This window comes from Ammodytes marinus (genome assembly GCF_949987685.1).
Source record: "Ammodytes marinus genome assembly, chromosome: 4".
Taxonomy (NCBI): domain Eukaryota; kingdom Metazoa; phylum Chordata; class Actinopteri; order Uranoscopiformes; family Ammodytidae; genus Ammodytes; species Ammodytes marinus.
The window spans coordinates 23,447,412-23,468,229 of NC_137233.1; the positions used below are offsets into that span (position 1 = coordinate 23,447,412).

The 20,818-nt window shown below is 43.3% G+C and overlaps 1 protein-coding gene across 4 annotated transcripts in view; it reads right to left on the bottom strand.

Moving 5' to 3' along the window:
* The window catches only part of sulf2a (sulfatase 2a), a 34,509-nt gene that overhangs the window by 6,522 nt on the left and 7,169 nt on the right, over positions 1-20,818 (bottom strand). For 3 of the 4 annotated variants that reach the window (XM_080026991.1, XM_080026992.1, XM_080026989.1), the window contains exons 2-7: positions 4,329-4,597; positions 2,985-3,224; positions 2,712-2,863; positions 2,157-2,326; positions 540-690; positions 31-206 (exon numbers count right to left, since the gene is read on the bottom strand). In XM_080026991.1, coding sequence (XP_079883117.1) covers positions 31-206; positions 540-690; positions 2,157-2,326; positions 2,712-2,863; positions 2,985-3,224; positions 4,329-4,527 — 1,088 coding nt within the window. In that variant the 5' untranslated portion in view covers positions 4,528-4,597. Of the gene's footprint in view, positions 1-30; positions 207-539; positions 691-2,156; positions 2,327-2,711; positions 2,864-2,984; positions 3,225-4,328; positions 4,598-12,734; positions 12,841-20,818 lie in introns of those variants that run through there. The other variant, XM_080026990.1, reaches the window with a different exon arrangement.

The window sequence follows — 20,818 nt, forward strand, 5'->3', positions numbered from 1 at the left end:
TAATGAAAAACAACAGTCCTCATCACTCACTTGGCACCTTGCTCCACATTGGGCCCTCGTACATAGAAGGGAACGCGAATGTCGAACTCATAAGGCATTGATTTGCCCTTGACCAGACCAAACTGGCCAATATGGTAGCCATGGTCTGAGGTGTAAATGATGTAGGTATTGTCCAGTTCCCCTGTCTCCACCAACATGTTGTACACCTACAGAGGAGGATAACATTCACTGAACGCTCACACAGTGGAAAAGTTAAACTTATAAATGTTTGATAGCTCGAGTCTCCTGTGCCAGTTTTAAGGAGAGGGGATTGAACATTTTACCAAGTGTGTCAGTGAATACATTATACAGACCCAGTAAGAACAAGCACAGATCTCTCAGGACTTGAGACTGTGAGAGAAAATGTGTGTGTGTGTGTGTGTGTGTGTGTGTGTGTGTGTGTGTGTGTGTGTGTGTGTGTGTGTGTGTGTGTGTGTGCATGTGTGTGTGGTGTTTCTTTGTTAAAGCATATGTCTATCTGCCTGTATTGTCCAACCTACCTTCTCCACACTATCATCCACAGACAGCAGGGTCTGCATCCTCCTGCGCTGCAACATGTTGGTGAACTGCATGTGGACCGGCTTCATGGCTCCTGTGTAGCGTAGGATCCAGTGTTTGTCTTGGTTAGGAGCATAGTTGTAGCTCGGGGTTCTGAAAGGGGCAGGAGACGGAGAAACATCAAACGAAACCACACAAAAAATGAATGTTGTGAACCACACATTTTCCTTTTTGTTGCTTCTTTTGCATTGTATATGTCATTTTAACCAACTATACGTTTGCTTTCAGTTTTTTCTCTATACTGTGTTTTTCATATTCTGTAGCTGCTATTGGATCCTACAAAAAGTGTACCAATGTGTGTACAGTTGCATTATGCATTCACAGCAATATTCTCAGCCTGTGTCCTGTGATATCTTCCATTGTTTTATTTCCAACGTAGCCCACAAACAGTTTATGCAATACTAGACTGGAGGTTACTTAAAAACCATGTAAAATGCAAGGCACTGCAATCGATGGGCCTGTACACTGAAAGCCCAGTTTGATCAATAATTAACTCCGAGCCATATGGAACTTTAATTATTTGAGAATAAACACTGCTTAATAGCTAATGGGATCCTATATTTAATGTTTTAAGCAAATCGATTTGACTTTCAAGAAATGCTAATATCTCAAAGCCTGGTCCACAGTTGCAACTCTAATGTTATCTATAGATGTGTCTTCAAGGTGCCATGGTGAAAAGAACGTTTATAACCAGAGGAGTGCAGGACTTTTCCTTCCCCTCTCTCTTTCTCTTTATGTGGTTGATAAGGGCAGAGGGAGATGGAGTGAGAAAAATAGCCTGATAAGGCAGCGCTCTCAGAAAACATCACCCGAGGGAGAAGAAATTTATGGAGGAAGAGCAATTAAAACTTTGTACAAAGACACTGGGGCTGAATTTTCAGAATATTCTGTGTGTAAAGCTTGCGTGGCACAGGTTAATGATGCTGGAGGGATTAGATGAAGCAGGAGAAGGGTGTGCACTCTCATTACTGGCCTTGGATCTGTCTCTGGAGGCTAATAGCGGGTCTGCCATTACCCAGCAGCACTAGGCAGCCAGTCAGGAGCATAGAGGGTCAGGAAGACAAAGGGTGAAGAGCTGTGTGTGTGTGCAGTCATTACCTATGCATTATACATACATCATTCACGCCTCCCTTTGATCACAGCAGACAAAATGGTACAAATTAGCAGGGCTCATTACAGTGGTAACACTAATGTGCACAACACATGAGCCAAATAAACTGGAGCGAACACACTGGCTGTGCGTGGAGAGGGCTCAGCTGCCAAGAGCACACTGCAGGCAGAGGAAGATAAGATGGAGCTGAGATTATGGAATTTGTGTCATTCTGGGTCAAATGAAAGAGAGTGTGGATATGTGTGGATGACTCATATGCAGGGAAATAGCTGTGCATATGAAAATGTAGAAAACGCACCCTGGTGTCTGCTTTGTTTGTCCCACATAAATCAAAGCTGTTTATACTAAACGGGAAAAGCCAATTTATTTCAAACTATTTGCCGTTCCAGAATATCCCGAAACACAGCTTGGTTAATCATACAGCTGCTTGTGGCATGGTGAAGCTTACATGTGCTGTGATGCGTTGGGGAATGCAGTACTGTACTGCGGGGCAGAGTCTTCAGGTCCGTGTGGAGCCACATGACTCAGGACCATCATGACAGGACGGTGAGGATACATCTTCTTAGACATACGGAAGTAGTTGATGCTGTCGTTGGTAATGACATCTGTCAGGTAGTCCTGTTGAGCGAGCAGACATTTCCCATCAGGCACTCAGTGATAACGGATTGAGAGACAACAGATTTTATCTGCTGACTGATTGTCTCTGAAAATCTAAGTAAGACAGAAATCTTTATGTCTGCTTGTATCAGGTTGCTAACGCCATACATTTGCATCCATTGTTTTTCATCCATCAAATGAAAGTACTCATCACCACATCATACATTCATCCAAAACTCAGGTAGATATATTACAAATCTTTTGCAATGTTAGAATATCCCCCAGAATTGTAAAGAGGTCAGCAGCTGATAGCTATATCATTCAAAGTAATCTGTTTGACTCTTCTTTTAATAATCGTTCTGTGAAGATGGGTGCGAAATTTTTCTCAGGTAGAGTGTATGCATACCTTTGCGTAGTCACTGCTGTGTTTCTCTCGCACTCCGTTCCTGCAGAGGGTGTAGTTGTAGAAGCGGGAGTTCTTCACCAGTGCTACCCATTCCTTCCAGCCAGGGGGCACATAGGAGCCATTGTACTCATTCAGATACTTACCAAAGTAGGCTGGGTGAGGGAAGAAGGCCAGTGGTATGTTAGTTTTGTAGCCATCAAGCTCAAAGCAAATGTAAGAGTACTTGTTTGAATCTACTTTGACATGCATGGGTGAAAGTTGCAGTGTACACACCTGTTCTGTATCCAGAGTTGTTGAGATGTACGGCGAAGGTGTGTGGCTCGTGGTGGACTTGCCATGAAGGCGAGGAGCAGTTCTCATTGTTGGTGTAGGTGTGGTGGTTGTGCACATACTTCCCGGTCAGGATGGAGGAGCGGGACGGGCAGCACATGGGCGTGGTGGAGAAGGCATTGGAGAAATGCATGCCGCCCTTTTCCATGATTTTCCGAGTTTTGTTCATGGCCTGCATTGAGCCTGAGAGAAAAAGAAATTGCAAGGAAGGTTGTAGAAAAGGGATAAGAAGGTGAGAGGAGATTCAAAGGCCAAAGGATTGATTTTGATTTGAAAGGGACGCAAGGGGAAATAGAACAGTTGGAGAAGAAAAGAAGAGTGAGTGATTGGAGGAAAACACGGGGTAACGAGTGAAAAATAAATAGAAATGTAGGGCATGAGGGAGAAAGAGCAAAAACATTACGGACATGGTGAGAGAAAAAAGAGGGGCAAAAAGTGATTGAGGTTTTTGCTCTAGTGTTACCCATTTGGATTCCTGTGTACTAAAAGGCTTTTCAGGCTGATGGTGATTGTTTGGGAAAACAGATGCTTGACCATAAATTCCTGCCTTTCAATGGGAGTCTTCTCACCAGCGATCACAGGGGGACAAAGGGTGTCACAGAGGCCATTATGCAGCCACTCTACTCCAATATGCTGCTAAAGGACTTAAGCAGAGAAGGGAGATGGCCAGGGTTTTGGCACCCAGACAATGAAAAGCCATAGGCCGCCCTCATTTCATGCCAGCAATGGAGGAGCTGGCAAAGTGGAGCACATGACTTTGAGTGGGCCCAGTTGTTTTGGTGCCAAGAGGCAACATTATCCTGACGTTGGCTTGTGGATGCTGTTGGATACACATGGAGAGAATTCCCTATACTCATGGGACATGAACACAGAGCAAACAGAGAGAGAGACGGATGCACAAACACACACTCACACTCAAATAAAAGGATTAAAGGTGGAGTCAGTGATTATGTGAACGCTTGTTTTGAAAATAACTTTGTCAACCTCAGTGAATATCTCCTCACAATCTGTCTGTACTATGTGTGCACTGAAAAATAATCTGGTGTTAATGCACAGCCTAGGCTCTGTGAACAGGCATGTAAACAAAGAGAATGTAAACAAAGGGTGCTCACCATAGCAAGCAACATGCCCGTTTACAGAGCCAAGTTGGGTAATAGCAATGGATTATTTGTTCAGCGCACACACAGCACGGACAGGTAGCTGATCGTGAGAAGAGGTTCACTGATTTTGACAACAAGCATTCTCCAGAATGGCTGACTCCACCTTTATTGGAGGAAATGGTCTCACCCAGTTCTATGTCCTGATCATCAGTGAGGATGAGGATGATGTTGGGTCGGATGTTGCGGGCGTGGCGGTCCCTCTGCGGGCGAGACCTGTGGCGGTATCCAGACAGGTATCCAGAGCTCTGGGCCACAGGGAGGAGACCCACCAGGAGGAGGAGGAGGAAGAGAGGGAGAGGGGCGGAGGAGAGCCCCCGCTCTGCCATGGCGCTGCTCCACAGTCACCTCCTCTGTCCTTCACTTTAAATACAAGAGTATACAGCTCCCACACTCAACCTGAGACAGGACACAGAGGGAGACAGATGAGAATAAAATATATACACACACACACACACACAGCCCATTACATTCCCTAGCCCATTACCCTTACACTCAAATCTAAATGCCTAAACCCAATTTTTAAACTAACCTTTACCTCAACCTTATTCATACCGGAACCTTAAAACCTAGTCCTTACCCTCAAACAGCCCTTTAAAGGCCTGTGAGATCCAGCAAAAAGATGTCCTTACTTCTACAGTCTAAAACTTAAATTGGTTCTCACAAAAATAGTTGTACAAGTACACACACACACACACACACGCAAACGCACATTACATGGTGAAAAATAGGAGATACAGGCCTTGCACAGCCATTACAGGGTGCTCTTCCGTACAAATGCCCCTGTTTGGGGCTGAGCTCAGCTCGTAAATCAATCATTAATGATGCATTAGAGTGGTGTCATTGGCTGTGTGTAATGATCTCTGGTGATGAGCACATGGCTGCCAGGCTGGGGCTAATGGGCCTGGGCCCAGGGCCAGCTCAGGACTCAACCCCCCCCCTGAGAGGGTGAGGGTGGGTATGACGGATGTGGGGTGGGAGAAGGTGTGGAGGATAGAGGTGAAGGAGGATGAGAGGAGGAAAATAAAGACAGGGGTCAATGAGCAGAGTACCAATGTGAAGAGAGAGCAAGCCTCCAGATCTAAATGGGAAAGACTATCTTCAAATGATAACACATAACAGGGAATAAGAAAATAATAAAGTATCAGTGGACAGCAAAGCAGGCGATATTATTGTGGCAAAGTCATAAAATAACAAATTCTGCTCTCCTTGTGTAGCCTAATTATAACAGAACGATTAGTCAAGTGCGTGTTAAATAGAGATGTTTCTTAATTAATCTCTGCATGCAGTTCTCCAAAATTACACTACGTTCCTATTAGCTCTCTAACAAGTGCACCTCATTAACGATATATCCCCTCTGAGTTTACCATGGCAACTGTTGGTTATACTCGGTTGAAAATATGTAGTAGCAGAACTATCTGGATTTCAACACCATCTACAATTTCTACAATATTCCAGGAAAAATGTATGTAGAATTGGCAGTAAGCAAAGCAGTAGAAGCAATAGAAATAGGAGTATAATTTAATTAGATATCTGCTGTTTGACCATGTGTACTACATGTTAAATCTCCAGCAAGAACTTTAAAAGATGTGTCTTTCAGAGTGTATTTCTTTAAAACAATGTCCATTAAATATTAGATTTAAAATAGTTATTAATACATTTTCTTGTTTTGAGAGGTTATTTGTCATACATGTATTCTTCAATGTTATCGGAGGGCTAAAGAGAAGAGATGGACTTCTCTCCCTATTTCCTCATGACACATGATGAGAGCAGCACAACTCAGTGACCATAATCATAAACATATTTGACAGGCAGAAGCATCATCATCACCATACCAAGTTGCTCCACTGTAAGAATAAGGCGGTGAGTTTGGGCATGTGTATGTAGAGTATGCGTTTCTGAGTCCACAAGGAGTTTGTGGTCAGGGCAATCGTTTGAAGATGAACATAATAACAACACCACAACGGCAACCCCTCTCTCTCTCTCTCTCTCTGCTGGGACAGCGGCTTCTCTTCACAACAACTTGACTGGAATACAGTTCCCTGTGGGGATGAGCGAGAACAAATGAACACAAGACACACATGCAACTGACTGCACCTCCCAAAGGCAGGACTGTGGCCCTCAGACATCTGAAATATATTTCAGGGAATAGGTGATTACAGAAGAAAGAGTTCACAGCAGATGGAATAGAAGAGTTAGATCGAGCTAGACCCCTAGAGCTCCATGTTCCTCTCTGGTCTGTGCTGTTGTCCAGTTCTCATTAAGGTCTGCTCAAACACCCACACATGTCTCTATCCTCCTCTATGGTCTTGCTTTGCACAAAATGCACACACCATATGAATTGTGAATATGTGCCCACACATACACACACACACACACACACACACACACACACGCACACGCACGCAATAGCAGCTGTGTTTGCTCTGGTTTCCTTCTCCCAAGGCATGTGGTTCTCCCCCGGAGGAGCACATGAGCTCTGACCCAGGGAGCTTTGCTGTTTGAAATTGTCCTCGCTTCTTTTCTCAGGCTCTCCGTCTGCCTGCATCCCTCTTTCATTTCTGGCATAGGATGACAACAGGACACTAGCAATGAGGACATCCACAAGAAAGAAAGAAAGAAAAAAAACATGCTGAAAGAAAGACACATTTAAGCAGCTGTGTTTGCCACCAGCAGTAAATACCCTGTTACCTAAATGGATTCCAGGACAGTGAATAAAGAACAGATTAAATGTGCTCAAATGAAGGTTCTCTGTCATTTGCTTCTCCTTTAGAGTGGTTTGTTGTATGAAATGTACAGTACTTCCCTTTGATAGTTGTTTATCTGTTCAAGAGGCTGCATTGAATAGTACCAAATATAGTCCTGAGTGACAAGAAAACATCCGGCTCAATTTTACACACATAGCCAAGTATGTAAATGCTCTGTTATTGACACGCTACGGTGGTGGATATTTTCTGACATTACTCCCATGGGAGGCCCCCCTGTCCCCCTGATACAGAGGACTAATTGGATTTTCAGGCTTTTATCAGCTCCAACTGACACATACAGTCTCTCCTGCTCTCTTTTATCTACCCATATTGTTTATCTCTCTGGGTGGCAGATGCTACGTGAAACCGCAAAGAAAGAAAAGCAGAGGAAGCCATAACGTTCAAACAGACAAGAGGCTATTATACATTCAGGACGTGTGGAAAAACACAGATGGGCAACCATACGAAAACAGCTTGGCTTTGCCAAGCAATCCTCAGTCTCTTACAACATGACCAGTGTGATGGGTTTATATGCATTGATAATGCAAGGCAAGCCGTGTTGTTTTCTGTAAACTTTGATGATTTTGAGCTGGTTTCCTGAAACAGCTCTGCCCACATCAGCTCTTTGCACTAAGTGAGCTGAGACACAAACAATGCTGATTCAGCCTGACAACACGGAATGAAAAGAAGATTTTTTTTGCGATTTAGACAGAAGCACAAGACAACATAAGTAAATATACGTCTCAGCAAAACTCATTAAAGGGCTCGGAGAGGGAGGGCTGCATGGGGATTAAGCTAGCTAGAATATGAGATCATAGGGAATAAGCTTCTAAAAGCATGTTTGAGGAACAAGGATCATCTGAGGTTATACTAATGCCAAGTGATGCCTGGAAGTCAGAACAGAGGAGGAAAGTTTTGCTCTTCAGTCATTGGCTTGTAAAGAGGCTCTAAGAGACAGCAGCGCCGCATCGCCAGATAAAAACTTAATGCCGGACATCTTTTATTGATGAGGCTGAATTTTAAATGAGGTGACTACAGAGCCGGCCATGTCACAGCATGGGCAAGATGGTTAGAGGGTGGCAAGAGTGGAAGGATGAAAACACACACACACACTAGATCCACAGACAGATGTGTTACACTGCCCAACAACACGAATCCGAACACAAAGTAGTGCAGTTGAAGCAAGGCAGTGAGGAAGCTGAGAGCGTGCTTGATAAATCTTCCAACGACTTTTGCAAGGACTAATGTACTTTTCCACATAAATAAAACACCCTGGGCTTTGAATCGGGCATAAAGTGTGATCCATCCAATCCGCAGCCCCTCGAGAAGGCACGAAACACGGACAGAATATGAGAAAACTGAGGGGAGAAAAAAAACAGACATTTATTACATATTGAAGGGGGACGAGTCATGGCGTACACTTGCAATTTAATCAGCTGTGTCTCATAATGCATGTGAAATATGGAGGCGAAAGCCAACATGCTTGAAGGCAGACTCCTGGATTCTCCATCACCAATGTTCTGAGACGGAGAGAGAGAGAGATGGAGAGAAAAAGTTGCAGAAAGTGTGAGAAAGGAAAATAACCTTAAGGCATAGTGTCATAGTGAACAAAGCATGAGCTTTTTCCCCAAACATGAAAACTTAATTCACGGACCAACTGGCCATATAAAAGAGAAAATAATACAATAGAATGTGGTAGCAAGGAACTTCCACATGTCGTCTGCGTAGTGTCCACAGCTGTATCCTAGTGGTGGACAGCATAAAGGAAGTGGCCAGGAAAAGTTTAACTAGACACATCCAGATCTGAATGTGGCCTGCAACACTATCAAGCCAATCCCTTTGGTCATAATTGAGACTGGCAGGGCTTTGCTTATGTGTGACTTTGTTCTCATTGGCCTGCCTAGCTCTGAACAGAATGTGCAAAATCTCTAAGGACCCTTGAATTTACCAACAAAAGTTGGCATTCAGATGCAAATTCTGCAACGGCATGCATCTACGTGAGAGTAACTTTCTCTTAAAGTAGTGTGTGTGTGTGTGTGTGTGTGTGTGTGTGCGTCGGTGGAAGAGGGGTTTGCGATTCTCAATACAGTATGGAATGCTTTTTTTATGATAATAAGAAGCCATGGTTTGTTGCCATCCTTCATCTATCATTCTCTGCTTGCAAATCTTTGCTACACCATCAGAATCTGAAGAAAAGAACTAGAATGTCAGGATAGTCAATCTTATTGCTAATGGACAAAATATGTTCTTTGACAATGCACTTGAATATGAGCAGCTCATTTGCCGCTATAGTTAAGATATGCTTAAAAAAGCAATACAAGATGAAGATGATATGGCACACATGTTAGCAAGCAGTTGCTTATTAAGACATCTAGCAGTTATGGAGCAACACTGTGTTCTGGTTTCAAACGCTTTTGTGCCTATGAATATCCATCCATGTCAACACCACTTTACTATTCTCTAGGCTGTAAGAATGTTCTTGCTTTGTTACAAAATGTACAATGGGTAATTTGGGCAGTCAATTGTTTGATGACATATAAAAAAGGTCAGCACAGTCCGTCCAAACTCTCCAGTCGCTGACTGATAACACTGAGATCATATTTAATAACTCTCCACCAGCCCTTTGGCTTCAAAATATTGCTGAATATTCTTTTGACAAAAGTGCCTTTCCTTCCTAATACTAACTTTAATAGTTGAGAATGACAAGAGATAATGCAGAGGCTGATCCCAATCGCCAGAAAGATTTAATTTAGATTTCCTTCAGGTTTCCGATAAGCTTGGCACTCGGCAGGCATTTTAAGATGACAGTCAGAATCTGCAAAGCAATTTTCTCTTAGAATACGCACACAAAAAGAGCAGTGGTTACACTTTAAAAGTCAGAAAATTAGATTCCTGCTACGCTCAGGAGACTCAAGGTTGGAATATGTATTTATACAGTGACTGTTGAACTCATTGCTTTTAACATTTTCTGTGTTCGTTCTTTGTTTATATGTTCTTCTCCCCACACTTTGAATACCATGTGGAATGTGCTGTCTAGGCAGTGAAATATGAAGTATGGGTGTCATGTTGGCACTTAACACATCATTAATCCTGCAGGGAGTCTTTTGCCCTGATAAAAACGGTGAAGCTGTGATGTGTTCTTGCTGGAAAACTTTGGCATGTTCACACACAGAGATAGACACACACACACACACACACACACACACACACACACACACACACACACACACACACACACACACACACACACACACTAAGGTTTACAGTAGTTTATCTACAGTACATGGTCAAACATACATGGACACTCCTAGGTTGCAGTGATTTGAGCTAAGCCTCTATGTTATACAGGTCCTTCTCATATAATTAGCATATTGTGATAAAGTTGATTATTTTCCATAATGTAATGATAATAATTGAACTTTCATATATTTTAGATTCATTGCACACCAACTGAAATATTTCAGGTCTTTTGTTGTTTTAATACTGATGATTTTGGCATACAGCTCATGAAAACCCCAAATTCCTATCTCAAAAAATTAGCATATCATGAAAAGGTACTCTAAACGAGCTCTTAACCTAATCATCTGAATCAACTAATTAACTCTTAACACCTGCAAAAGATTCCTGAGGCTTTTAAAAACTCCCAGCCTGGTTCATTACTCAAAACCGCAATCATGGGTAAGACTGCCGACCTGACTGCTGTCCAGAAGGCCATCATTGACACCCTCAAGCAAGAGGGTAAGACACAGAAAGAAATTTCTGAGCGAATAGGCTGTTCCCAGAGTGCTGTATCAAGGCACCTCAGTGGGAAGTCTGTGGGAAGGAAAAAGTGTGGCAGAAAACGCTGCACAACCAGAAGAGGTGACCGGACCCTGAGGAGGATTGTGGAGAAGGGCCGATTCCAGACCTTGGGGGACCTGCGGAAGCAGTGGACTGAGTCTGGAGTAGAAACATCCAGAGCAACCGTGCACAGGCGTGTGCAGGAAGTGGGCTACAGTTGCCGCATTCCCCAGATCAAGCCACTTTTGAACCAGAAACAGCGGCAGAAGCGCCTGACCTGGGCTACAGAGAAGCAGCACTGGACTGTTGCTCAGTGGTCCAAAGTACTTTTTTCGGATGAAATCAAATTTTGCATGTCATTCGGAAATCAAGGTGCCAGAGTCTGGAGGAAGACTGGGGAGAAGGAAATGCCAAAATGCCTGAAGTCCAGTGTCAAGTACCCACAGTCAGTGATGGTCTGGGGTGCCATGTCAGCTGCTGGTGTTGGTCCACTGTGTTTTATCAAAGGCAGGGTCAATGCAGCTAGCTATCAGGAGATTTTGGAGCACTTCATGCTTCCATCTGCTGAAAAGCTTTATGGAGATGAAGATTTAATTTTTCAACAAGACCTGGCACCTGCTCACAGTGCCAAAACCACTGGTAAATGGTTTACTGACCATGGTATTACTGTGGTAATTACTGTACATAATTATTTGAAGGTTGACTTTTTTGTATTAAAAACACTTTTCTTTTATTGGTCGGATGAAATATGCTAATTTTTTTAGATAGGGATTTTTGGTTTTTCTTTACTTTTTTGCCAAAATCATCAATATTAAAACAATAAAAGGCTTGAACTACTTCAGTTGTGTGGAATGAATCTAAAATATATGAAAGTCTAATGTTTATCAGTACATTACAGAAAATATTGAACTTTATCACAATATGCTAATTATATGAGAAGGACCTGTAAGTGAGTGAATTGTTAATGCTACAGCATATTTCAACCAGGTCCATAAAGCAATGGTCTTCCCAGTTTGTTTTCAAAGAATTTGACTGGCCTGCACATATCCCTAATCTCAACCCTATTCCACACCTTTGGGATGAACTGGAAGACCAAATGTGAGCCAGGCTTTACCACTCAACATCAGGTACAACAGGAGCAAATCCTTGTAGCCAGGTTCCAAAAATCTTCTGGAGTGGAGGCACATTTGTTTTTTAGTTTTATTGGTGATTTTTGATTTATGTTGCAATTTATATTCATGAAGTAGTGTAGGTGAAAGTTATATGAAATAGGGTAATAAACAAAAAAACAATGTCACACTGTCCTCATAAGTCATCTGTCATACTATACTTTGGAAGTCTTCCTCATAGAGATTGAGCTTGATCCACACTCATTTTCCATCTCAGCATCTCCAAAATCCAGAGGGCCCATAATTTTAAAAGGTTTAATTGCAAGAGAGAGAGAGAGAGAGAGAGAGAGAGAGAGAGAGAGAGAGAGAGAGAGAGAGAGAGAGAGAGAGAGAGAAACGTTGCCAGAAGAAGAGTTAGGTGGAAAAAGTAAGAGGTTGAGAGGGATAGAGGTAGGAAAATATAGAGAGTGTATGATGATGTCAGTTCAGTCAAAAGGCCCGGTCGTGATGTGTTCTTGCTGGAGAAGAAAGAGCTCTAACAGACTACCTGTGTCTGCTCTCTTGACTATAAATGTACCACATACACACATACACATATACACACAGCGACAGACAAACACATAAACACATCCACACATCCACTTTGCATATCAAAGTTCAAACTTTTCCGTCCAACAAGAGGACATCAAAAAGAGAGAACAATTTTGCTAATTATCTCTGAATATGGAATAAATGGACAGCATTGTATTGTTCTTAAATTGTTGGGCCCTGGCAGCACTAGAGGGACATCAAAAACTACTGTCTGCCTTTTTGTCTCTTCCAGGTTTAACAAACTAACTCTGAAGATATTTCTCATAATGATCTTGGATTGCAGCTAAATACAACAAATAACTTCAAAACCTGCTGTGGTGAGGATGTTTTGGTAACTGAATTCAGCCCTCATTTCTTTAGACGCTCAGCTTTCCCTTTCATCCACACGTCCACTTCTATCTTGCTCACTGTTTCCAACAGCAACAGTGTGGCATGTAGGGCTAGCGTGGTGGTCTGCAGGGTTCTTGGGCGGCTTGGGTCAGGGTCCATGGCAGGGTCAAGGCATTTACCCTTCCTCCTCTGCGCTCCTGCGGTACGCTCCAACAGAGCCCAAAGAGAACACAGAGGTGTTAGAGAAAACGCAAACAGAGCACCGATTGTCCCCAACTTGGGTTAACCCCCCCCCCACACACACACACACACACACACACACACACACACACGGCCCCACCTCTACTGGGTTTAAGACTTAAAGAATGAGGAACTGTCAATGGTGTTTTGTAAATACGTAGCTGTGTTCGCTTCAGATGGGTTTATTCAGATGTCGGAGGGAAATGCGCCTGCTTTGCAGTCTGCGAGCGTCCCTGCCTTTCCTGTCCTATTGAGGTTTGTATGGGAAAGCCATTTGTGGTGCGTCCGGAAGAGAAGCACAACCGCCAGCTCCTTTGAGACAGGGGTTGACAGCTGAAACAAGTGAGCAAGCTGGTGGACAGGGCAGCCTGCTGAGTGATGGCTGTATCTTATTGCCACTTATTGACCAGAGGCAAAGCCCCCCTACAGTGTGTCACATCTCAGCTAAATGGATTACAGACAAATCATCCGGGGCTGATTGTTCACCCGACCTAACTACCTCACTGAGACCTCAGCAGCCAAGTGACTTCTGCACGCCATTGTGTCACTGGAGCACCAGTTACAAATCAAACATCACTCAAAATATGATCTGCTAAGAACTTAGAACGTAAAATTGGATCATGTTTCAAAGGACTCATAGTTTTAAGGTGTCATTTGTTGTGTTTTAATTACATGCCATCTCTCTCCCATCATCAAATTAGCACCTGCAGTGGGGACTGCTCCTAATGGCTCAGACTTAATGATGATTACCAACAATATTGGTTTTAACTTTCAGTAAACTGCTGCCCTCCCGCTGAATAAATCACTGACAGTTAAGATAAATCAATACGCTGGCTGGGAGTTACAGTTCAGCAGCTACAGAAGTGATCATTCCAATAGACTCTGGATTATTTTACTCCACTGATAAACAATGGCTCTCGATACTTGAAGAAGCCCGACATGGCAGATGGATGTTTAACCATGGGGTGGCGGGAGTTTGTGGTGCAGCAGGGACCATCTTGCTTGGTGTTAAGCATACCCTTGGGGGTTGGAGAGGCCACGACCACTTCTTTACTTTTTCACTCCTCCCATTCTCTGCCCTAACCCTCCCCAGCTTCGCTAGTGGGCTTTCTCCTGGGCCTTTTGTCGGCGGATTACTCGAGGTTTAGAGACGCACACACTGATCCCTCCCTCCCCTATCTGAACCACACAGGGTTAAGACTAGAGCACAGAGGGGAGACCTCTACACAATGGTATGAATTAGAGAGGCTTTCGATGTATAGCCACTTAGATTCCCGCCATTTGCTCTACATAGCAATCAGCACAGAGTGCTATTCAGTTAGTGTGGTTTTCCCAGCAGGAATCTTGGGATATATGCCAAAATCCAGGGCAGATTTCTTTAATTTGTATCAACACCAGTGAAGTTCAGAGAGTGAGTTTTTCTTCAGAAATCTCTTTTTTTTCCCTCAAGTTTAAACATTATGGTGCAATGGTCCTTGTTATCATCCATTTGAATCGACCAACAGAGAAAATCCCCATGGCAAACAAACAAGCCTCAGGTGAAACCGCAGCCATGTGTAACTGCACACAGTCAACACTCACAACCCACATCATCCCTCCATATTGTGAAAGAGCACGGACTGTCTCCTCCTCTACAGGTCGGTATCCATCTCTCTTGTCCTCGTCCCCGGGACAGCTGCCCAGACAGCCCATCTGTCTGTGCTGACCTGTGTTTGGGACCATGGGGGAGCCTAAGTGGCCCTGGAAGGGGGTCTCTGGCATGCTGCCCGCTTAATAATGACAGTTAAGCTGCCAGCGTCTTGCCTAACAGCTCTGGTGGTCTCTCTGTGGTGCTATGGTATTGATATTGTATCAGGTTGCAAAGGGCTTGGCAGCCTTTTAATGAGGGCTCAGATTGATCAGGCGGTAGTGGCTCTCCCTTTACTGTGGATGATTCTCATTGGCCGTCCCTGCAGGCCAGACCTCTCGCTGATCCGTACGCACGCACACACACACACATACACTGTGTTCCAAATGATTATGCAAATTGGAATTAAGTGTCATAAACATTTAATTTTTTGTATTTAATTTAAACTCATGGATGGTATTGTGTCTCAGGGCGCTTTGGATCATTGAAATTAATCTCAGACACCTGTGATAATCGGTTTGCTAAGTAAGCCCTATCAAAGGAAATCTACTTAACAATGAAGTTGCACATTATTAAGCAGGCCACAGGTTTCAAGCAATATGGGAAAGAAAAAAGATCTCTCTGCTGCCTAAAAGCATCAAATAGTGCAATACCGTGGACAAGGTATGAAAACATTAGATATTTCACGAAAACTTAAGTGTGATCATCATACTGTGAAGAGATTTGTGACTGATTCAGACCACAGACGGGTTCGTTCGGATAAAAGTAATATGAGGAAGGTTTCTGCCAGACAAATTCATCGGAATAGGAGAGCAGCTGCTAAAATACCATCACAAAGCAGCAGACAGGTATTTGAAGCTTCTGGTGCCTCTGGAGTCCCGCGAACCTCAAGGTGTAGGATACAGAAGTTTTCAGTTGTGCTGTGCATAAACCTATTATTCGGCCACCACTAAACAATGATCACAAGCTGAAACAGTTGCACTGGGCTCAGGAATACATGAAGACTAATTTTCAAACAGTCTTGTTTACTGATGAGTGCCGTGCAACCCTGGATGGTCGGATGGATGGAGTAGTGGATGGTTGGTGAATGGCCACCATGTCCCAACAAGGCTGCGACGTCAGCAAGGAGGTGGTGGAGTAATGTTTTGGGCCGGAATCATGGGGAGAGAGCTGGTAGGCCCCTTTAGGGTCCCTGACGGTGTGAAAATGACCTCTGCAATGTATGTTGAGTTTCTGACTGACCACTTTCTTCCGTGGTGCAAAAAGAAGAACCGTGCCTTCCGTAGTAAAATCATCTTCATGCATGACAATGCACCATCTCATACTACAAAGAATACCTCTGTGTCATTGGCTGGTATGGGCATAAAAGGAGAGAACCACATGGTGTGGCCCCCATCTTCTCCTGACCTCAACCCTATTGAGAACCTTTGGAGCATCCTCAGGCAAAACATCTATGAGGTTGGGAGGCAGTTCACATCAAAACAGCAGCTATGGGAGGCTATTCTGGCATCCTGAAAAGATATTCAAGCAGAAACTCTCCAAAAACTCATAAGATCAATGGATGCAAGAATTGTGAAGGTGATATCTAAGAAGGGGTCCTATGTTAACATGTACCTTGGCCTGTTAAGATGTTTTTAATTGAAATTGCTTTTTTAAAACTAAATATGACCTCCACATTCTGCAAATTCAACAAATGACCGTTTTTAGTTGTTTACAACCTATAAAATGTTTTGAAACTCTGTTGTGCATAATAATTTGGAACAGTGCATTTGGAGTTTTCTATTTTTGAAAAAATACTTTTATTATTGGGAGGTTTGTTCAATAAAATTTGAAATATACTCTAACGGTTGATGACTTGAAAATTATACTGACTGTGATTTGCATCGACTATTTCGGAAAATCTGGGAAAATCTAATTTGCATTATAATTTGGAACGCAGTGTACACACACTCATGTACAAATGAAGCACTAAAGATGTCAGGAATAATAGCAAAAGAATTAGCTTTTTTCTAACATAAAAAATCTCTCCAGTTGTAGTCTGCATGTAGTAATACAAAAATCAAGTTTCTAAATAATTATTTCCCTAAACAGAATACGTTATCAGCAAACTCTCTCAAAGAGAATTGCTAAAATAACACTAACAGTAATAAAGAAACCAAAGTTAAGACTGACTCTTCCGTATACTGTACACACACCCAAGAAAAAGAAAATTAAATCTCCCTCCTTTATGCTGAAGTTATCTGTGGGGTCACTCATTCAGCAAAGTTCAAATAAACCGATAGAATCAGAAAGAGAAAAAAGAGAAGAGAAAGATAAAACCACCTCCCCACCTGCCAAGCCTGTATCCTCCCTCCTCCTTCTCCTCTCTACCTGCCTCTACAGGCTCATGTCAAGGTAACAGCAGAGGTCTGTGTTACTAGCCTCTGTCCTATTAGCCCTCCATTAGCTCCTGTCAGAGAGGCAGCCAGCTGTCGTGGCCCCTGCCGCCGTGGTCAGAACCCCCCCCGCCCCCCCCCCCCCCCACACACACACACACACACAAACACACTCTGCCTCTGGACTCCCCCTGGGATGGACAGCAGGGAGGTAACAGGACGGGGGTATAAATGAAACCTTGCTCAGTACTCGGGGGAGAGGACATTTTGTGATTACTTTCAGTGGCCTTTACTTCTGAAGCAGCTGAGAGAGTATTCCACGCCTGTGCTGCTGATCGGTCACACTGAAATGTGATGTAAAAAATTCAAGCACCGAATGCTTTGGCTTTGCACGGTGACGGGTGGAAAAGGTACATGTTGTGATTTAAGGTGGAATCAGCGATTCTAAGTAACACTTGTTTTTAAAATCACTTTTTGTCAAAATTAGTGAATATCTGCACTCGATCCGCTACCAGTCCATACTGTGTGTGCACTATAAAAAAAATCCAGTGTTAATACACAGCCAGCCATAATGGACGCCTATAACCTTTTACTGCGGAACACACTGAGCAAAAAGGTCAATCAGATTCATGAGAAAAGTGCTGTGGATGAATGTCTGTGCTTAATGAGCGTTGTATAGCGTCAAAATGGCTGTTGCACTATCCTACATGTGAAAAATAGAAAAGCATTAAAAATAAATGGGGAGTACAGCCAATTCAAAACACCCATAAAATAGCCAGTAAATTCAAAGGGTAAGTAGACAAGAAAGGGACAGGGATACACTGCAACAGTCTATAGAGGAGAGAGGCACACCGTTTTATTGCATTCGAGGATAAATTAATTATCCCTATTGTGTAGTTAAGGGAGGGTAAAACAATGCAAGCAAAATATGTCTAACAGATGTCCTGCATTTTTTTTTACAGGGGGGAGTGATGACAAACTTGATGTCATCTTGTGTTTAGCAAGCTCCTCGTTAACCAAAGCTGTGATTAAAAGCTATTAATGCAATTATCTTAACGGCAGGAGAGCTGGGGATCAGAAAAGAAGAGAGAGCCTTCTGTGGAATTCAGATGAAACATCTTTTCAGCACCATCGCCCCAGATAGCTTAAGTTAGCTGAGTGGTTATGCAATTGGGTGGAATAGTTTTATTTTATTTTCAAGTGTAGACATACACACACATGCCTCACAGCACCAACTTCCTTAGAAATAGAGAGCCGACTTCCCAGCCAGCCGATGGGAGATGACACACAGCAAAAGAATGAGCTGCTTCTGTGTTGTTACTATAAAGCTTGGCAAGAGTGCAGAGTGGCCCTCTCTGTGTGTGGCGCCGCAGGTTGGCACACTCACAGGGGGTTTTATTGGGGTGCCGTCCTCAGCGTCAGGCAGCATGCCCGATGTTGACAAAGCCTGGTATCGCCTGCTGTCAGCCCATTCTGTGTGCACCCGGCGGAAAGAATCAATTAGGCCGCGCTCACAACAGAGCACTTTAATATTTGACTTTTAATCAGTGGGCAGAAGGCGGGCTGGGGCCTGGAAGCAAGCTGGCAGTTCCCTGTCTTGCTGATGTGGAAATTGGACTCGGGTCAGGAAAATGCTCCCTGAGCCCCGCAATGTATCGATGCATCACATACCCCAGTTAGGATGTGAGAAATGTATCTGAAGAGAGAATTGCCAGCAACAACAGGCTAATCTCCCAAACGGTTAAGGGAGAAAATATCCCTTTGTCACTCACAAGATATGAAAAGCACCTTACGTAACCAGCTGCAAGAAATGGTGGAGAAATATCACGTAACCCTGTCCATGAACAACCAGAGCTCCGTGGAAGGGACTGTGGTTTAAGAGAAGAAAATTGAATTGATGAGGTCCTCACTCAGAAGATGAACTGTTTGAAGAGTTTCTGTTGAATACTTTTTTTATCCTGCACTTCTAAAGCCGCCTCCTGCCAGTGAGTACAGGAGGAAGAAAGCAAAAGGTGAGTGCTGTCCTCGTGCTGGGGTTTTGAAATGGAGATCAGTCCTCAAACAGAATAGCCTACTCAAGGCACATCATTCACCTGTCTGCTGTTGATAGTTTTAAAGACACAAGAAGGTATTCAAAGTTCATCTCCATCAAATACGCCATAAATTAAAGTTAAATATACAGTAACGTTTTTTTAAACCACTGCGGCTATATTAGGATCCATTTCTAGCGAGTCATTAGTTAATCAAAAAGGAGACTTGATTAGTCGCGTACTGATGTCTTTGCAAGTGTTAATGAGCCAGCTGTGCACAGCTGTGTAAATAATTTGTCCACATGTGCTGAGAGCTGCTTCCTCTGCTGCTACCAACTGTTCACACAGGATGCCTCTGATCACAGCAGCGTCACAAGCCTGTTACTGCTAAACAGCCAACAGGACAGTTGTAACACTGCTGTGGCCATGTATCATGCAGATTTATTGCATATTTACTGCAAGTGTTTGCACCAAAAGAAAAGTGAATTTCCTAAAATTCAGTACCTCAAACTACTTATATAGACCTAGGTTGTCATTGCTTGTTTAGTAAAGACTTGAAGCTAATTTACAGCCCAAAGCCACAGTGGATGAAGGCAATTTTCAGCCATTGATTCGATAATTCTGAGCTGTGTAGCCGATGCATTAATTTTCATGTCTATTTCTCTCAGCTTTACCTCAGCCCCACACCCTGCATCTCTCAATTCACTCCGCTATGTCTCTTCATAACTTCCCATTTGGACTGACGGCCACAGAGGTGGCATCAGCTGTGACCACAACACAACCGCAACACCCACAGCTTTCTTTGATCATCGATTCCACCTCGGCGGGGCCGACTACCATCCTCCTTCCACATTCTTATTGGTGCAGAATTAAATGCTGATCACTAGCAGGCAGATCAGATGAGGAGATGTGATTTTCAGACTGAACTAAGGCAGCGTTATGCGTGAGCCGCCTAGGTGACGAATATAACCCACACAGTAGGTAGAGTGTTGACGCTTACTGTGGCCCGCTGTGTTGTTAGTTTGCTCTGAGGTCTGTAGAATCCATGGTAACAGGAACATTACAAGTAGAGGAGTGATACCAAGATAGGTGGAAATATAGATGGCATGATGCACCGACCCACATCTGCGTGTAAACACACAACTTAAAAAATGCTAACCCATAGAGTAGCTGTGGCAACGGAACTAAAACCTGCATTCACACATGCATGTCTGTGTGTGTGGGGGGGAGGGAGAAATGAGAGAGCTGGAGATTTCACTTTCACAGTGTTTAAGTGAGCAGCCTTACCTTCTTGTCTGAACAAGTTCTGTCTGATTTTCTCTCCAACACAAATCAGCCTGTCTGCAGAGTTCTATAAGCAAACACAAAGTCCAGAATGGATGAATACTCAAAACATATGCAACTCCCACTCAACAGAGCTAGACTATCTCATATCTACGCCACTCTGGGTTCATTCTGGTTCATCCATTCCTGATGCTGGCTTTATCGTTACTCCCAGTCACCACCCATCCTTTATGCCCCAAGGATGGTGATATATATATCAGACAGATATATCTGTTTCAGATGTGACAAACTGTTGAAAAAGAGGATAAACAACCGCATACTTTGTCGGTCCACATGCTGTAATGCCTGAGGAAGAAAGGAATAGCTCAATATCAGGTGGTTTAATTAGACCTATGCCAGATATAATACATTTTCCAATTTTTAACATAATTAACGGTAATCCATTCTTGCATTTCTCATGATAAGATTTTTTCTTGCTGTTGTTAACAGTTTGAAGTCAGAAGTCAT